Source organism: Centropristis striata, chromosome 9 (assembly GCF_030273125.1).
Source record: "Centropristis striata isolate RG_2023a ecotype Rhode Island chromosome 9, C.striata_1.0, whole genome shotgun sequence".
Classification (NCBI taxonomy): Eukaryota; Metazoa; Chordata; class Actinopteri; order Perciformes; family Serranidae; genus Centropristis; species Centropristis striata.
In genome coordinates, this window is record NC_081525.1 from 9607419 (window position 1) to 9622210 (window position 14792).

The 14792-nt window shown below is 40.2% G+C and overlaps 1 protein-coding gene across 3 annotated transcripts in view; it reads left to right on the forward strand.

Annotated features, from left to right (window-relative positions):
- Positions 1-8538: 8538 nt before the first annotated feature.
- The window catches only part of st3gal3a (ST3 beta-galactoside alpha-2,3-sialyltransferase 3a), a 30614-nt gene continuing 24360 nt past the window's right edge, over positions 8539-14792 (forward strand). Inside the window, exons 1-2 of one of the 3 annotated variants that reach the window (XM_059340964.1) lie at positions 8539-8920; positions 10899-11040. In XM_059340964.1, the coding sequence (XP_059196947.1) occupies positions 10932-11040 (109 nt within the window). In that variant the 5' untranslated portion in view covers positions 8539-8920; positions 10899-10931. The remainder of the gene's footprint in view (positions 8921-10898; positions 11041-14792) is intronic. The other 2 variants (XM_059340963.1, XM_059340962.1) reach the window with 2 other exon arrangements.

Genomic DNA, 14792 nt, shown 5'->3' on the forward strand with positions numbered 1-14792 from the left:
AAAATGATGCTAATGAAAAGCTGATGATGATTGTATGTAAAATGATGAGTTACAATGTTGATGTGATTTGATGGAAAAACTATGTAATGAATTCAATAAGGTCAGTAGAGGTTTGATTGTTAGAAATTTTGTAATAAGGTGATTGAGACAGGGCGAAGCCAGTAGACAAAGGGGAACTCCAAAGAGGAAGGATCGAGCCGAGACATGGTGTCAGTGCGGAACTTGTTGGGCCGAAGGAGACAGGTGAAGAAGAGGTGAGAGTGACGGTCCGAAAGATCGTGCCATGGCAACAGTGGAAACCAGAAGAGAGATGTAACCAATGAGAGGACTGGTGAGGAGTGGCAAGGAGGAAATGCTCTGAAAGAATGAGCCGCAGAGTATAGAAGCTGTAACATAAGAAATAATCTTTGTCATCCTTCTCAGGGAGCTGCAAGACTCTTCAACCGACTCTCAAGAGCTGAAGACGACACCTGATCGACCACATCGGGGGAAAAAGACTCCAGTTCTACAATCAAGAAGAAGTCAGAGTGAGGACGCTCACATCAAGAAAGAAGATTCCAATCTGACCGGTGAAGACGAGAGACGAGTGAGAAGAGGGGTGACCATTCCAACGCCAGTCGATGATCGATTAAAGAAGTCTTCTTTCCAAGTTCTCACTGAAGCCAGGACCAAGGGACCAGTCCAGGATTGCTCCAACTCTGGACAGAGTGGAGAGTCACAGCTGAGGCCTGCAGCCTGGCATTGCAGAAGAGTTTCTTGGCCAGACAACTCTCACGTCTCCTTCTCCAAAACCTTCAAGTTTAATACCCAGCTACAGCTTCATTCAACACAGGCAGTTAGGATATCATGGTAAGACATTAAGTAGATTATAATCATTTTATTATTGGGATTTTTTGAATATTTTAAGTAATCACTTTGGATTCAATTTTTGCTGTAAGCTTGCACCTTGCTATACTATCAATAAATTTTCAATTGCATTTAAAGTGAAGTAGTGGACCTTAGATTTTTTAATCTTTTGGTATTAAAAGGTGGTGTGTAATAACTAGGTTTTTATTGGTTACCCTAGCCAAATAAATTTTAACTATCCTTGAGGCTTGTTTTCAGAGCCACTAAAATTAACCTAGCAAATTCACCAAGTGCACAGATCAATAAGGAGAGCTGCCATTAACCAGGCGTAGCCAGTGTGGTATCTGTATTCCAGGGTTTCTCAACAGGTGCCACTCTGGAGTAAGCAGGATAGGTGTCCGGACCAAGGCAGTCAGAAGCTAGGCGCGTCTCCTCACCACCAGCTTAAATTATAGGTTCCCAAAATACCTGCTGAGATAATTTCCCCAGGAAAAGGAATCTGACCCCTTAGTGGGAAGCTGGTCCAGAAGTCCCTACACAAGGGCAATCTCTGGGATCAAACAGGTTTTTGCCTTAAACTGCATGTAATAAGCATAAAGAAGAAATGTATGTAAAGAGGAGACCATTTTCATTCAGATATCATGATGTCATAGGTCAAATGACTGCTTTGAAAATTTAAATGCCAAATCACCTAGGAATATAAACATTTTCTTTGTTGTTTTACATTGTAATAAAACATATTTTCACTTGAACTTTTATGAAATATTTGTGGTGTTGAAAACGTGAACAGCAGCTTCCAGCCATTTTCTAAAAAGAACCATGGTCATCAGAATGCGATGGCCCATTATCCAGTCTTCTTCTAAATATATTAAGCTATATATGTACCAAATTTGATGCTTTTATTATAAAATGAACAATAGATTAGCTATGCCGCCCCACCATTTATCAAGTTTCTTCCTCTCTCTCTCTCAATTCAATTAAATTCAATTCAATTGGCTTTATTGGCATGACGTAACAATGTATATATTGCCAAAGCAAGCATCAGAAAAAAAGATAACAAGATAAGGAAAGCAATATTTACAATAAATTATTATAATTCTGTTATTCATTTTAAATGAAAAGAAAAAACTAATAACAATAAAAGAAAGCAATATTTACAATCATTGAATTACAATCAACATATAATTTATACAATCTAACTGTCCCAGCAAAAAAAAGAAGAAAAAATAAAGTTAAAATAAAAACAAAACAACCAACAGCTGTGTGTCACTGGCTGTCCCTCAGTGTGTGACAGGCAGAAACATAGAGTGCTGCTAATCTACAGCCCTTTGACTCTTCCCCGAGGAGGAGCGGCAGTTTTTCCTTATCTGACCATTTTAAAAAACCTTTTTTGACGGATTCAAATTTTTGGAAATATGTTTCTTTAATTAGTTCATATTTTTTACATTTGGTGAGGAAGTGTAGCTCTGTCTCAGGCAACCTGGTCTCACAGAAATACGTGAAATAGCCACGGATTTCGCTTAACTCAAAATCCGTGGAATAGCCACGGAATTGCTCAAATTTCCGTGAAACTGACACGGATTTTGCTACAATGCGAGTTAATGACAGTCATATCCCGTGGCTATTGGTTTGTTCCAAGTCACGTGACTTTCAAGGTCCCAGCGGTCAGAACAAAAAACATGGCGGACAGTTCTCTCATTTTTAGTGAAAAATCAATATTTTGACTTTGTTTCTGCATAAAAATGGATTTTGATCACATTTCTAGCAAGAAATATATGTTTTATTTTCTAAATATTCACTCAGTGAATGTACATAACCACTTTGTATGTTGGAATAGCCACGGATATGACTATGTCATTAACTTGCATTGTAGCGAAATCCGTGTCAGTTTCACAGAAATTAGAGCGATTCCGTGGCTATTCCACGGATTTTGAGTTAAGCGAAATCCGTGGCTATTTCACGGATTTCTGTGAGACCATGTTGGTCTCAGGCTGACTGAGGCTGCAGTGGCAGCATAGCCTCTGCTCTGCAGGGAGCCAGCTCTTCCTTTGCCTCCCTGTTTCCACAGCCAGTCTGTGTTCACTCAATCTGTACTTTGTCAAGGTTCGTCTCAGCTGTGGATCCGTTACCGTGCTCAGATAATCTGCTGTGGTGTACTGTCGGTTCAGATCCAAGTAGCACTGGATTTTGCTCTGTGTTTTGGTTTGTGTTTGCCAATAGGTGATGTAGTCTTGTTTTAGCTGTTTTGTAATTGCTTGGCTCTGATTGGTGCAGTGCTCTGTCCCTGGGCTGTGTCTGTAGTGCAGGTTTGTGACCTCAGCCTCAGGACCAGCTGGCTCAGGGGGCTCCTGTTGCTCATCTCCTGGTATTGCAGGGCTTGGAAATGATATGAGAGGGGGTCACTTAGTTTTAGATGTGTCCAAAAGTTAATTGCTCTTTTTTGTATTTTGATTATTAGTGGGTATTTGCCTAATTCTGCCCTGCATGCATTGTTTGTGGCCTTCCTCTGGACATGTAGAAGGATTTTACAGAACTCTGCATGCAGGGTCTCAATGGGGTGTTTGTCCCACTGAGTAAATTCTTGTTTTGTAAGTGGACCCCACACCTCACTGCCATAAAGTGCAATTGGTTCAATAACACATTCAATTAATTTTAGCCAAATTCGAATTGGTATTTCAGTTTGTATATTTTTCTTTATAGCATAGAAAGCCCGGCGTGCTTTCTCTCTCAGCTCATGAACTGCATCCTTAAAGTGTCCAGTTGAACTTAATTTTATTCCTAAATAAGTATAATGTGTGCAGTGATCTACCTGCTGTGGACCAATGGAGAACTTGGGGAGAATGCCTTGAGATCTGGATCTTTTTTGGAAGATCATTATTTTGGTCTTTTTGGGGTTAACTGTCAGGGCCCAGGTCTGACAGTACTGCTCCAGCAGATCCAGGCTCTGCTGTAGACCTTGTGCTGTGGGGGACAGCAGAACCAGGTCATCTGCAAAGAGGAGGCACTTCACCTCCTGACTATGGAGACTGACACCCGGTACGGAGGACTTTTCTAGGGTAGTTGCTAGCTCATTTATATAGATGTTGAAGAGTGCAGGGCTGAGGTTGCAGCCCTGACGGACGCCACGTCCTTGGCTAAAGTATTCTGTCCACATTTTACCCATTTTTACACTGCATATGTTGCCAGAATACATTGATTTAATAATGTCATATGTTTTACCCCCTATACCACTCTCCAGAATTTTGTAGAATAATCCAACATGCCAAATAGAATCAAAAGCTTTTTGGAAGTCAATAAAACAGGCGTACAATTTGGTTTTATCTTGGTTTATGTGTTTATCAATGAGGGTATGTAGGGTGTGAATATGGTCGGTTGTTCTGTGTTTTGGTATGAATCCAATTTGGCTTTTGTTCAAGACATTGTGCTCGGTAAGGAAGTTCATAAGTCTGGTGTTCATAATGTTACAGAAAACCTTCCCCAGGTTACTGTTCACACAGATGCCTCCGTAATTATTAGGGTCAAATTTGTCTCCGTTCTTATAAATTGGGGTTATAAGTCCCAGATTCCAGATCTCAGGAAAGAAACCTACACTCAGAACCAAATTGAATAGTTTTAATACGGCCAATTGGAATTTTTTGTCCATGTTTTTTAGCATCTCATTCAGGATGCCGTCAGGCCCACTAGCTTTTTTAGTTTTGAGGCTCTGCAGTTTCTTCAGGACTTCCTGCTCAGTAATTGGTGAGTCTAATGGATTCTGATTATCTTTTATTGCTAATTCTAATTGAGTCAACTTCTGATGAATTTGAGATTGTTCTGTGTTTGCATTAGTTTGAACAGTGTGATACAGGGTTTTAAAATGAGTGGTCCATATATCACTGTTTTGTATGGCCAATTCTTGGTGTTGAGGTTTGTTTAGATTTTTCCAATGTTGCCAAAAGTTGTTTGTGTTGATTGCCTCTTCAATTATTGTTAGTTGCTGTTTGTTATATTGTTGTTTTTTGAGTCTGAGTGTACGTTTGTAGAGTTTCAGGGTCTCACAGTAAATAAGACGCAGATCAGCATTGTGGGGGTCTCTGTGTTTTTGGTTTGATAGCGTTCTAAGATTTTTTCTAATCGTTTTACAATCTGTATCAAACCAGTTTGTTTTTGTTGTGGTTGTTGGTTTGTTCAGTTTTAGTTGTGCTTCTTTTGCTGTTTGCCTGAATATATTGTTAATATTGTTCACTGCTAGATTGATGTTTTCCTTATCGCAAGAGTAAGTACAATCCAGTTACCTAAAAGTGTTTGGATTTTTGGGCTGTCAATTGCTCTCTGGTATTGTTCTGTGCTGTTTTGGTCCCATCTGTATGAGTTTGTGATTTTGTACAGCTTATTGGGTTGTGTGTGTACCATTTTAATGTCTGATCTTATAATAAACAGGGTCATTTGGCTGTGATCAGACAGGGGGGTGAGCAGTTTAACTGTGAATGAGCTGAGAGAGGAAGGTTCAAGGTCTGTGATCATATAGTCTACTATGGCCGAGAGGTGAGCAGCAGGTGAATCTACCCAGGCTGTCCCCCCGTACCCTACCGTTGACAAGGTACAGACTGAGGCTCTGGCAGAGCTGCAGCAGCTCTCTGCCGCTCTTGTTGATGACCTGGTCACTATTGTTCCTGTGGGGCAGAGTGAAAGTGTTAGACATTTCTCCATGTGTGATGTATTTGTCCCCTTGTGGATCTGTGAGGTCAGTCAGTGTTCCTGTATTTGTATCCCCACAGATGAGCACATTTGCCTGGGCCTGGAAATGGCCTATCTCTGTTTCTAGGGTGAGGAAGGTGTCTTCTGAGAAGTAGGGTGATTCGGAGGGAGGGATATATATTGCACAAATAAATAATTCCCGATCTGTTAATAAAAGTTCTTTCTTTAGTTTTAACCATATGTAATATTTGCCCATTTTTAGTGGCTCAATTTGAATATGTAGATCAGATTTATACCAAATAATCAATCCTCCAGATTCCCTATCTCTTTTAGTGTTGCTGTGTTTCTGAGATGGTATAAAGATTTCTCTATAATTGCTGGGACAGTGGGTCATAGTGTCAGCTTTACACCATGTTTCCTGTAGGATGATCATATCTATATCTGTAAGGTTTGTTTTAAATTCTGGCGCCAAAGTCTTCAGCCCAAAGGCTGAAGACTTTAGGCCCTGTATGTTCCACATGCATTCATGTGGAACATACAATTATAAGATATATTAATATACTGAAGGACGGCCTCTGCGTAGCTGCGTGGGGCTTGGTGTGACTGTGTCTGCTGTAGCTGTGGGACGGGGTTGGACAGGGACCGAGGACCAGGCTCTTGGTTCTGGTAGACGCTCTGGTTTGGTGTGGGGTAGTAGCCTGAGTCAGGGCCTGTCTGACGTTGTTGCTGGAGGTGGTGGTATTGTGGTGGAGGTGGGGGTCTGTGGGGTACGCTGGGTCTGGGTGGGTGTCTGGGAGATCTTTGGCTCCTGACGGGGTCTGGTGGGTAATGCAGGTCCCTGGTTGATCCTCTGGCTGGTCCTCTGGTTGGTATGAGATGAAGGTTTTGACGGCCCAGTGCCACATCCTTCAGTGTTTTGGTGAATATGCCCACTGCCTGCTTTCTTAAGTGGGAGTGGTCAAACAGGTGCTCAGGAGTGATGGTTGGGTGATGTGCAACATGCACATTAGGGAGCGAGGCGCACCCTCTGGTGATGTCAGCATTCACCCTGTGGATGGTCTTTGGGTGAAAGTCTCTGCGGGGTAGCAGGGTAGAGATGGTGATTCGTGAGCTTGGAAAGGCTGCAGCTGCTTCCTCTGCTACATTGGTGACCAGATTACCAACCTGTTCCTGTTCCTCACGCAGGTTGCTGGTGCCAGTGTGGATCAGTATATGGCCTGGTGTGCCAAATTCAGGGTGGGCGAGGATTTTGAGTGCAGCCTCAGTTGTGGGGCACCAGATCTTTGACACTTTCATATTAGGGAAGAGCTTTTGTTCTTGGATGAACTTCCCGTTTGAGTCAATAAGGATAGCGACTTCTGTGTCTTTTTTCAGGGTGGTGGGCTGGCGTTGTGAGGTGCCTGGTGTGGAGGGGGGGCAGGGGGCTGGGGGTCTTTCCTCTGCTGCATTCTCACTGGGGGGTGGGGGCTGAGTGATCGTAGGGTTGTGGGGCACGAGGGGCTGTGGCTCTTCTATACATGTAGGTGCCTCTGCAGTCTGTGCTCTGTGCAGTAGCTCCAGTGGTGGAAGAAGTATTAGGATCCCTTACTTAAGTAAAAGTACTAATAAAACACTGTGAATTTACTCCACTACAAGTAAAAGTCCTGCATTCAAAACATGCTGAAGTAAAAGTACAAAAATATCAGCACCAAAATGTACTTAAAGTATCAAAAGTAAAAGTACTCGTTATGCAGAGAGGACACACTCAGATTGTTTTATATGTTCTAAATATATTATAAGATTATTTGTATTGATGCATTTATATAAGTAGCATTTTAATGTTGTCCAGATAGGACTAATTTTAACTACTGAACACACTGTTATGTTTTATAAATTTGTAATCATATTTTTTTCATGTTGAATCTGAAAAGTAACTAAAGCTCTCAGCTAAATGTAGTGGAGTAAAAAGTACAATATTTTCCTCTAAATGTAGTGGAGTAGAAGTAGGCTATAAAGTTACATAAAATGGAAATACTCAAGTAAAGTACAAGTAACTCAAAATTGTACTTAAGTACAGTACTTGAGTAAATGTACTTAGTTACTTCCCACCACTGTGTAGCTCTGCTATGATGCCTGAGAGTTCCCTTACATCTCTCTCTCTCTCTGACCCTCTCTCCTCCCAGGCTACTGTCATATTTACCACCTCATTAGCCCAATATGAAACACATTGTAACAAATAAATACTTTTAAAGTGACGATCTTACTCAGACTATACTGTCAGCACTACCTTTGGTATTCATTTGTGGACTCTTGGCACCATCTAGTGAAGTTCAGGAGGCAGCGTTGGGACTTTGGTTCAGTATACATAGACAAACTGTGAGATTTGTCAGACATTAGAGGCGTTTTGGGAGCATAATATAAACAGTATGAGTTGTAACCTAGCAACGTGCACGTGTACGAAAAACGTGCACGATACATCGAGCTGTGGGCAGTCACAATTCTGGTTTACAGAATGTTTAAGAGAGAGAAACGGACAGGACACAGGGCTTTATTGGAGACGGGACCCAGGGCCGGTTATTCCTACAGGCCACCAAGGCGGCTGCCTAGGGCGCCAAATTGGCGCATTTGTACATTTTATTTATTTTCAGTCTTTACAATCAACAGATCTGTGTTTTCTCATTTATTTATTCTTATTTTCAATTCAGTTGTTGTTGGTAAAGTTCCAAAGTTTCTAAAAATTAAAATGTTGAGACCATTATATTGCCTGTATGTAGTTCATGTATCAAATATAAATGTACATTTAAATTTCATTTTTACGTTTATTTTTATTGCATTTGTATGTCTACATTTTATTTATTTTCAGTCTTTGCCATTCTTAATTTGATGAAGATCTGTGTTTTCTTATTTATTTATTCGTATTTTGCGCAAAATCTCAATATCGCCTAGGGCAGCCAATGGGCTAGAACCGGCCCTGACGGGACCCTTTCTTCAGCAGCCCTTAAGATTTGACAAGTGTTCTCCCCGCTGCACCAGGCAGTGTATTGTGATGTCCGATAATAAAGAAAACGAAAAGGAAAATCGACGTGCTCTTTGATTCATTTTCTCACTCAAGACAGGTAGTAATTCCACAACAGTACATTCCCTGACGGGCTGAGCGCCATAAATAGCTGTCTTTTAAATTGAAGTTTGGCGTGACTTTGTCTCCGTACAGAGCAGGAGGCTCGGAGCAGCAGCCTGTACCAAGAGGAGGGGACACCCAGTGTGCCCATGAAGAGTGTTGATAAAATGCACTGCTAGTTGTGACTTGTAATGTTTCCACATAGGGCTAATGTTGACCAATGCGTACGCAACGTGAGCTTGGTGGCCGACGAGGCTGCAGAAGGAACCGACGGATCTGAAGTAAACCTGAAAATCAACGGTAACGGTTTATTAATGATTTATTAACGGCTATGCTAGCCAGCAAGTCATGCTCACTGACTACTTGTTATATTACATTTATACAATTTTCCTGACATTCCTGGTGTGACACACAGTTTGTCTTAGCGGTGGTTATTGCTGTAGTCCTAAGACTGCTGTGCCGACACCTAACGGTAAACATAACGTTAGTTGATGAGCCATTTTAGCTTCTTGCTGAAATAACTTCACTGTGATTCATTTCGCTGTAACTGATCGTCCTCGTGTTTCACTATATATTACCGTTGCATTCACGGTTTCCCTGGATACAGAAACCTGTGACTTAACAATACTCAATGTAGTCCTGTGTCAATTAAACGAACTGACCTAACGTTAGTGGTGAAGCTCACTCCCCTTCTGACACACCACCTTTGACCTTTTGTCAGTCTGTCTATTTTTATCAATATTAAAATATTAGATTAGATAAAATCTATATTATTATGCAATGAAAAAAAACAACAACAAAAAGAAGAGAAGACGCAACAAAATGCCCCTCACAAAGCTGAAAAAGGAAGAATAAAGGAAAGGAAAATTTAGGAATGAATTCATGATATACATTTATGTGTTATTTAATTATAATTTGTTTAATTGAATAATTATATTTATCAGCTCTATCAACTTTCATTTAGTTAATCATACATTAATCATTGATTATTTATTCCTTATTTATGTATACATTTATTTATGAATTGTAACTGCATAGGTCTCCTTACTGTTCTCTTTACTAAGAAACAGCGCCCCCAAAAATCCTGCATAAGGCTGTAAATATATAACATCACTATATTTTTATTTAGGACTTTAGGACTAGTTACTTTTTCCTGTGGAAGTGGTTTTACTGGCCGGTCTGGAACCAGGGACCTCTCACCCGCTCATCTATTGGTTGTTGATTGTGTTACGTCACTGCGATCTGCGATAATATCAAACACGTTTGATATGATCACAAACCCAAGACTAGGAAAAGACTAAAATAGACTAAAATATTAGATTAGATAAAATCTATATTATTATGCAAATCAGTTGCAAAAAACATGTAGATTCAAACTTGCCTCCAAGTATAAATTAAGTATTATTAATAACAAATAACTTAGTGTTATTTCCTGGTTAAGACTTATGAGTGATATTTTAACCTGGCCTGACCTCTGAAGCCAGCTCAGAAATGTCAGCAAGGGTTCTACCCATAGACTGTATAAAATAGGTTCTACCACAAGGCATTTTGAGCATCAACACTTAATTTCTTGCATTCTGGTGAATTTTTGTGCACCAACTTATGTTTGGGTGTCTAGCTGTATAACAAGTTTAAGCAAACAATCACATTCCAAATCATAATCACCACAGAAAGTATGTAGATTTACATAATACTTAACTCAATTATGGTAATGCAGAGCTTCCTCATGGTACTGTGGATATTCTGTTGTTCTGAACAATGGATAGCACCAATGAATCCTATCAATACGGTGGCCCTGAGAGCTCACAGCACTGCAACTTAAGAAAACAAATGCAAATACACAAAACACAAGCAAACTGAGAAAACATCTTCATCAATTTGACAACACAAACGCAGCATTTAGAAAAAGCGCTGCAAAGACCACAACACAACACAATAAGAAAAAGCAATGCAAAAAGACCACAACACAACAGAAGTGTTTCCAGAGGACACTTAAAAGTGATGCACATGTGGTCTTTTCTCATTCTGTTGTGTTGTGGTCTTTGCAGCGCTTTTTTCTAAATATTGAGACTCACTCAGAATCAAAGTCAGTTCTTAGTTACTAGGACAAAGTCTCTACCCAAACTCAGAGGGTGGATGACTCCAAATATAGTATCTTCAACAGGAAAACAGTTGATTAATTTGATACTTTGTAATATTCAGTGAATGTGTGGGATTGTATTTAATAATAAGCCCTGTATTAGTACAGGACTAACCCTTATATTTCCTCTTCAAACAGGCGTGTGGGATGTGCCATGTTTCGTAGCCTGACATGAGAATGAAACCCAGTCGCAACTTCCTCCTGGGCCTGTGCTCTATGCTTGTCCTGGGATTCCTCTACTACTCGTCAGCGAGAATCAGCTTACGGGGCTACAGTTCATGTGAGTTTTCCTCTGATATGTTGGCATATCGTGACCAATGGACCTGGTTTAATAATTCGTATTTAACCAGGAATGGGCATGGTTTAATATTTAAACCACAGAACTTTTGTAATACACAGCGCCCTTACTGCACAAAGTCTACTCTCAATGGAGACACAAAATCAACCCAGTTTTTCCAGTAGATTATAAAAGTATTTGTTTTTATTCTAGTTGAGAAAGTCAGCTTCTCCATTCTATATATATCAAGCATTACCTCTACCCAATCCTCTATTTTTGGTGCATCTGTTTTTAGCCATTTTCTGGTAATGGCCTTTTTAGCCGCCACCAACATTATTCGAAATATGTATTTTTCTCCTGACCTTCTAATCTCCTGGTTCTCTTTTCCCAAATATAAAATTTCAAATGTAAGTGGGAGTTGCACTTTCAGAATTTTTTCCATACTCTTTTTTTAACTCCTGCCAATAAGGTATAATACCAGGGCATCCCCAAAAACACGTGGAAAATTTCAATGATAATATAGAAATAAAGATGAACATTTAGTGTGTCAATAGCACTATCATTTTCCACATGTATGTGTCTGGCTTTTTTGAGTAAAAATAAAATGAAAATGCAGTAACATGTGCGATGGAAGCATGAGCACACGTGAACAAGACTTGAGTTGCAGATAAGCCTTCTGTCATCCAGTCCAACTGACTCCATCCTCTGTCTCCTCTATATGTGTTTTAAACTATAGTTCTGAACTATATCTACAAAGACTGATCATTCCCTTTTTATATCATCTATTATCTTAGTACTAGTAGGCCAAATTTGCAAAATGTCATCACATTTTAAGTGGAAGGAAATGTACAGAGATATCTTTTTACCTCTTACATTTGTTTTATTGTCCGATATTTTTCCTCTAAGTGGCCATTAATAAAACTTTTATATCCCTGGTAATTGTTATGTTAAAGAGCTTGTCAGCTTTAGGAGCAGTAACAGCAGACAATAACAATAGACTCATGTTTAACTGAATTGATACGGAGTCGAAAGTGACTAAGTACATAACTTACTGTAAGTACTGTACTGAAGTACCATTTTGAGGTACTTGTACTATACTTGAGTATTTCCATGTATGCTTCTTTAAACTTCCACTCCACTATATCTCAGAGTGAAATATTATACTTTTTGTAACAATACATTTATCTGACAACTTAAGTTTGAAGATGAAGAATTATATCTTGGATAATATAACAAGCTTTTTAAATATGACACATTGTTAAAGATCTCAAACTTCATGGCTTCTGATGTCTTACAAAAAGTAGTGTGTTATCCGGGACACATTTCTGAGTTGTAAACAGCGTCACCAAATAGTATTTTTCCCCTCTAATTTTAAAAGCATTCTTATTTTACACCAATTTTCATACCCGCCTAAAACTTTTGCACAGTACTGTATATAAATCAGAGGGAACCAGTACCTTTCTTTGAATACTTTACCTGCATTTTTGTATTGCTGCTATTGCTGCTACTTATGTGGTTTTATTTCAGTAGGTTTTTTCATGCAGGACTTTTACTTGTAATGTTTTTTTAAATTGCTGCGTTGGTACTTCTACCAAAGAAAAGGATCTGGATACTTCTTCCACCATTTTTGATAATGTTTTCAATATTGTAAAAATTGTATGTTACATTACTATGTATGTTATCATTAAGGAAGGGTTAAAAATACTCAAAACTTTCTAAGTTTTATTGTGATTTTCAGGTGTACTTCCAACCTTCCAATTTAATAAGGCTGGGAAATCACTTATTTATCTGTGCTGACACCAGCAATAATGTCCATGATTCAGTCCAAAGCACATTCAGCAAGTTCGCCAAGAACTTGCCAATTGCAGTGAAATGTGAAGAGCTGGATCAACTGGGTGACGAGATGTGTGCCTACCAGATTGGATTAGATTTAGGAGCACAGGCCAAATGCTTTGAGGACAATACTACAGAAATCGGCGTTCACTGGTGAAGTAGGACCTTTGCCGTGAAGAGGTGTGGGAGGGATGAGATTCCCTATTTTAGGCAAGTAGGTTCTGTCATTGTTAAGTGGCCCTCTTGTCGAATGATCGTTTAACATCACAGACAACATAATTGAAAAAGATAGGGTCAGGCTGAACACTGAGACATATGGAGGCTTAGCTATTTAGCTATCAAATTCCACATGAAGGCAACGGAGAAAATGGCTCCAAAAAGAAATGAGCCCTACATAGTGTCATGAACCAGCTCATAGATCATGACAAACAAGGAGACCACACATGTTTTGAAGTTATAATAAAGTAATGTTTATTTTATTTACCAAAAGCAACACAAAGAAACTTAATTATGTGAGTCAGTAAATCAGTGGTGAGGTGTGTGCATGCATGCGACGTGATGAAATGCAAATGTATAAGCCAAAGCAACCAACCAAACTAAACAAAACCAACATAATCAAACCAACTAAACAAACCAAGGTGGAGGCTGTGGAGGAGAAAGAGAGAGAGAGAGAACTGAGGCCTCAGCTCCTGTATATAACCTCAGTAATTGAGAGTGGAGTCAGGTGTGCTCCTCCAGCCTCCTCCAGCCTCTGCAGACTGGAGGAGTAGCATGTCCTGTGGCTCCTCCTACACAGGAAGAGAAATCCAGAATGGCACAACACACAGAGGGGGAGGGGATCATCACACACCCCCGCATAAGAAAGGAGACCAAACAGGTACTCCGCAACATACATTAAACACTTAAATAATCCCATCCCCCAAGATACATCTTTTCTGGGCACTCAAGTCTGACTGAAAACACAATTAGGCCTCCTTCAATTTTAAGTTTGTTTATCTTACCAGTTTGGCAAAAACTCTTCCTACCCCCTCCGCAACCTTGAGACCTAGGAGCACTTTAAGAGAGAGCAGAAGAGAACATGATGGAATGAAGGGAAAACGCATATAAGGCAATATTAACTATGCAGACTTAGCAAGCCACTAGAAGGCACGAGAGAGGGCATCAGCCATATATTTTCCTTGCCCTCTATAAAAAGGCATCAACCCAAATCACAAGACAGCAGAAACGGCCACCTCAAATGGCAAAACCTTTGTTTTGTCATTTGCCCCACCATATACAGTCTATGCCTGAAGACATTCACAAAGTCAAGCAAATTGTGCCGCTGACAAGTTTTGCTGAAAAAAACGACATCCTCTTCCAATCTGGGCCAAAAGAAATGCTGCAAGACTCGATGGCAAGTTCCATGAACAGCCCCATGCCCAGCCCCATCATCATGGGAGGCTTTCATGACAGACTCTCCAAATTTTCCAGGCACCACAATCTGCACTACAGGTTTTCCCACACAATCACCCTGTGCAGAACATTTACGCACCAGCGCACCACTTTGTAAGTACCCCTGACCTGCAGTTTCCATGTCTACCACTGGAGACACCAGATCAAACAAAGCACTCACTGAAGGATCAGTTTCTTGTTCTCCAACAAGATCAATGTAAGGGATGGACTTCAGAGGCTCAGGTAGGATAACAACTTTACCCTCAGCCTTCGATCGTTGAGCAGGTTGGTCTCTTACCTGACTCATTGCTCGAGTTACTGCACAAACTGGAAACAGCTCAGGCTCAGGATCAGCCTCTGTCCTCACAGCCTGTGAGACAGCAGGTAGAGGTTCAGGAACCTGGGTGACCTCACTAAGGGGTGGAGCCTCAGCCCAAACTCTATCTCCTGCCAGGTCATTACCAAGAATTATGTCAAGCCCTTCCACAGGT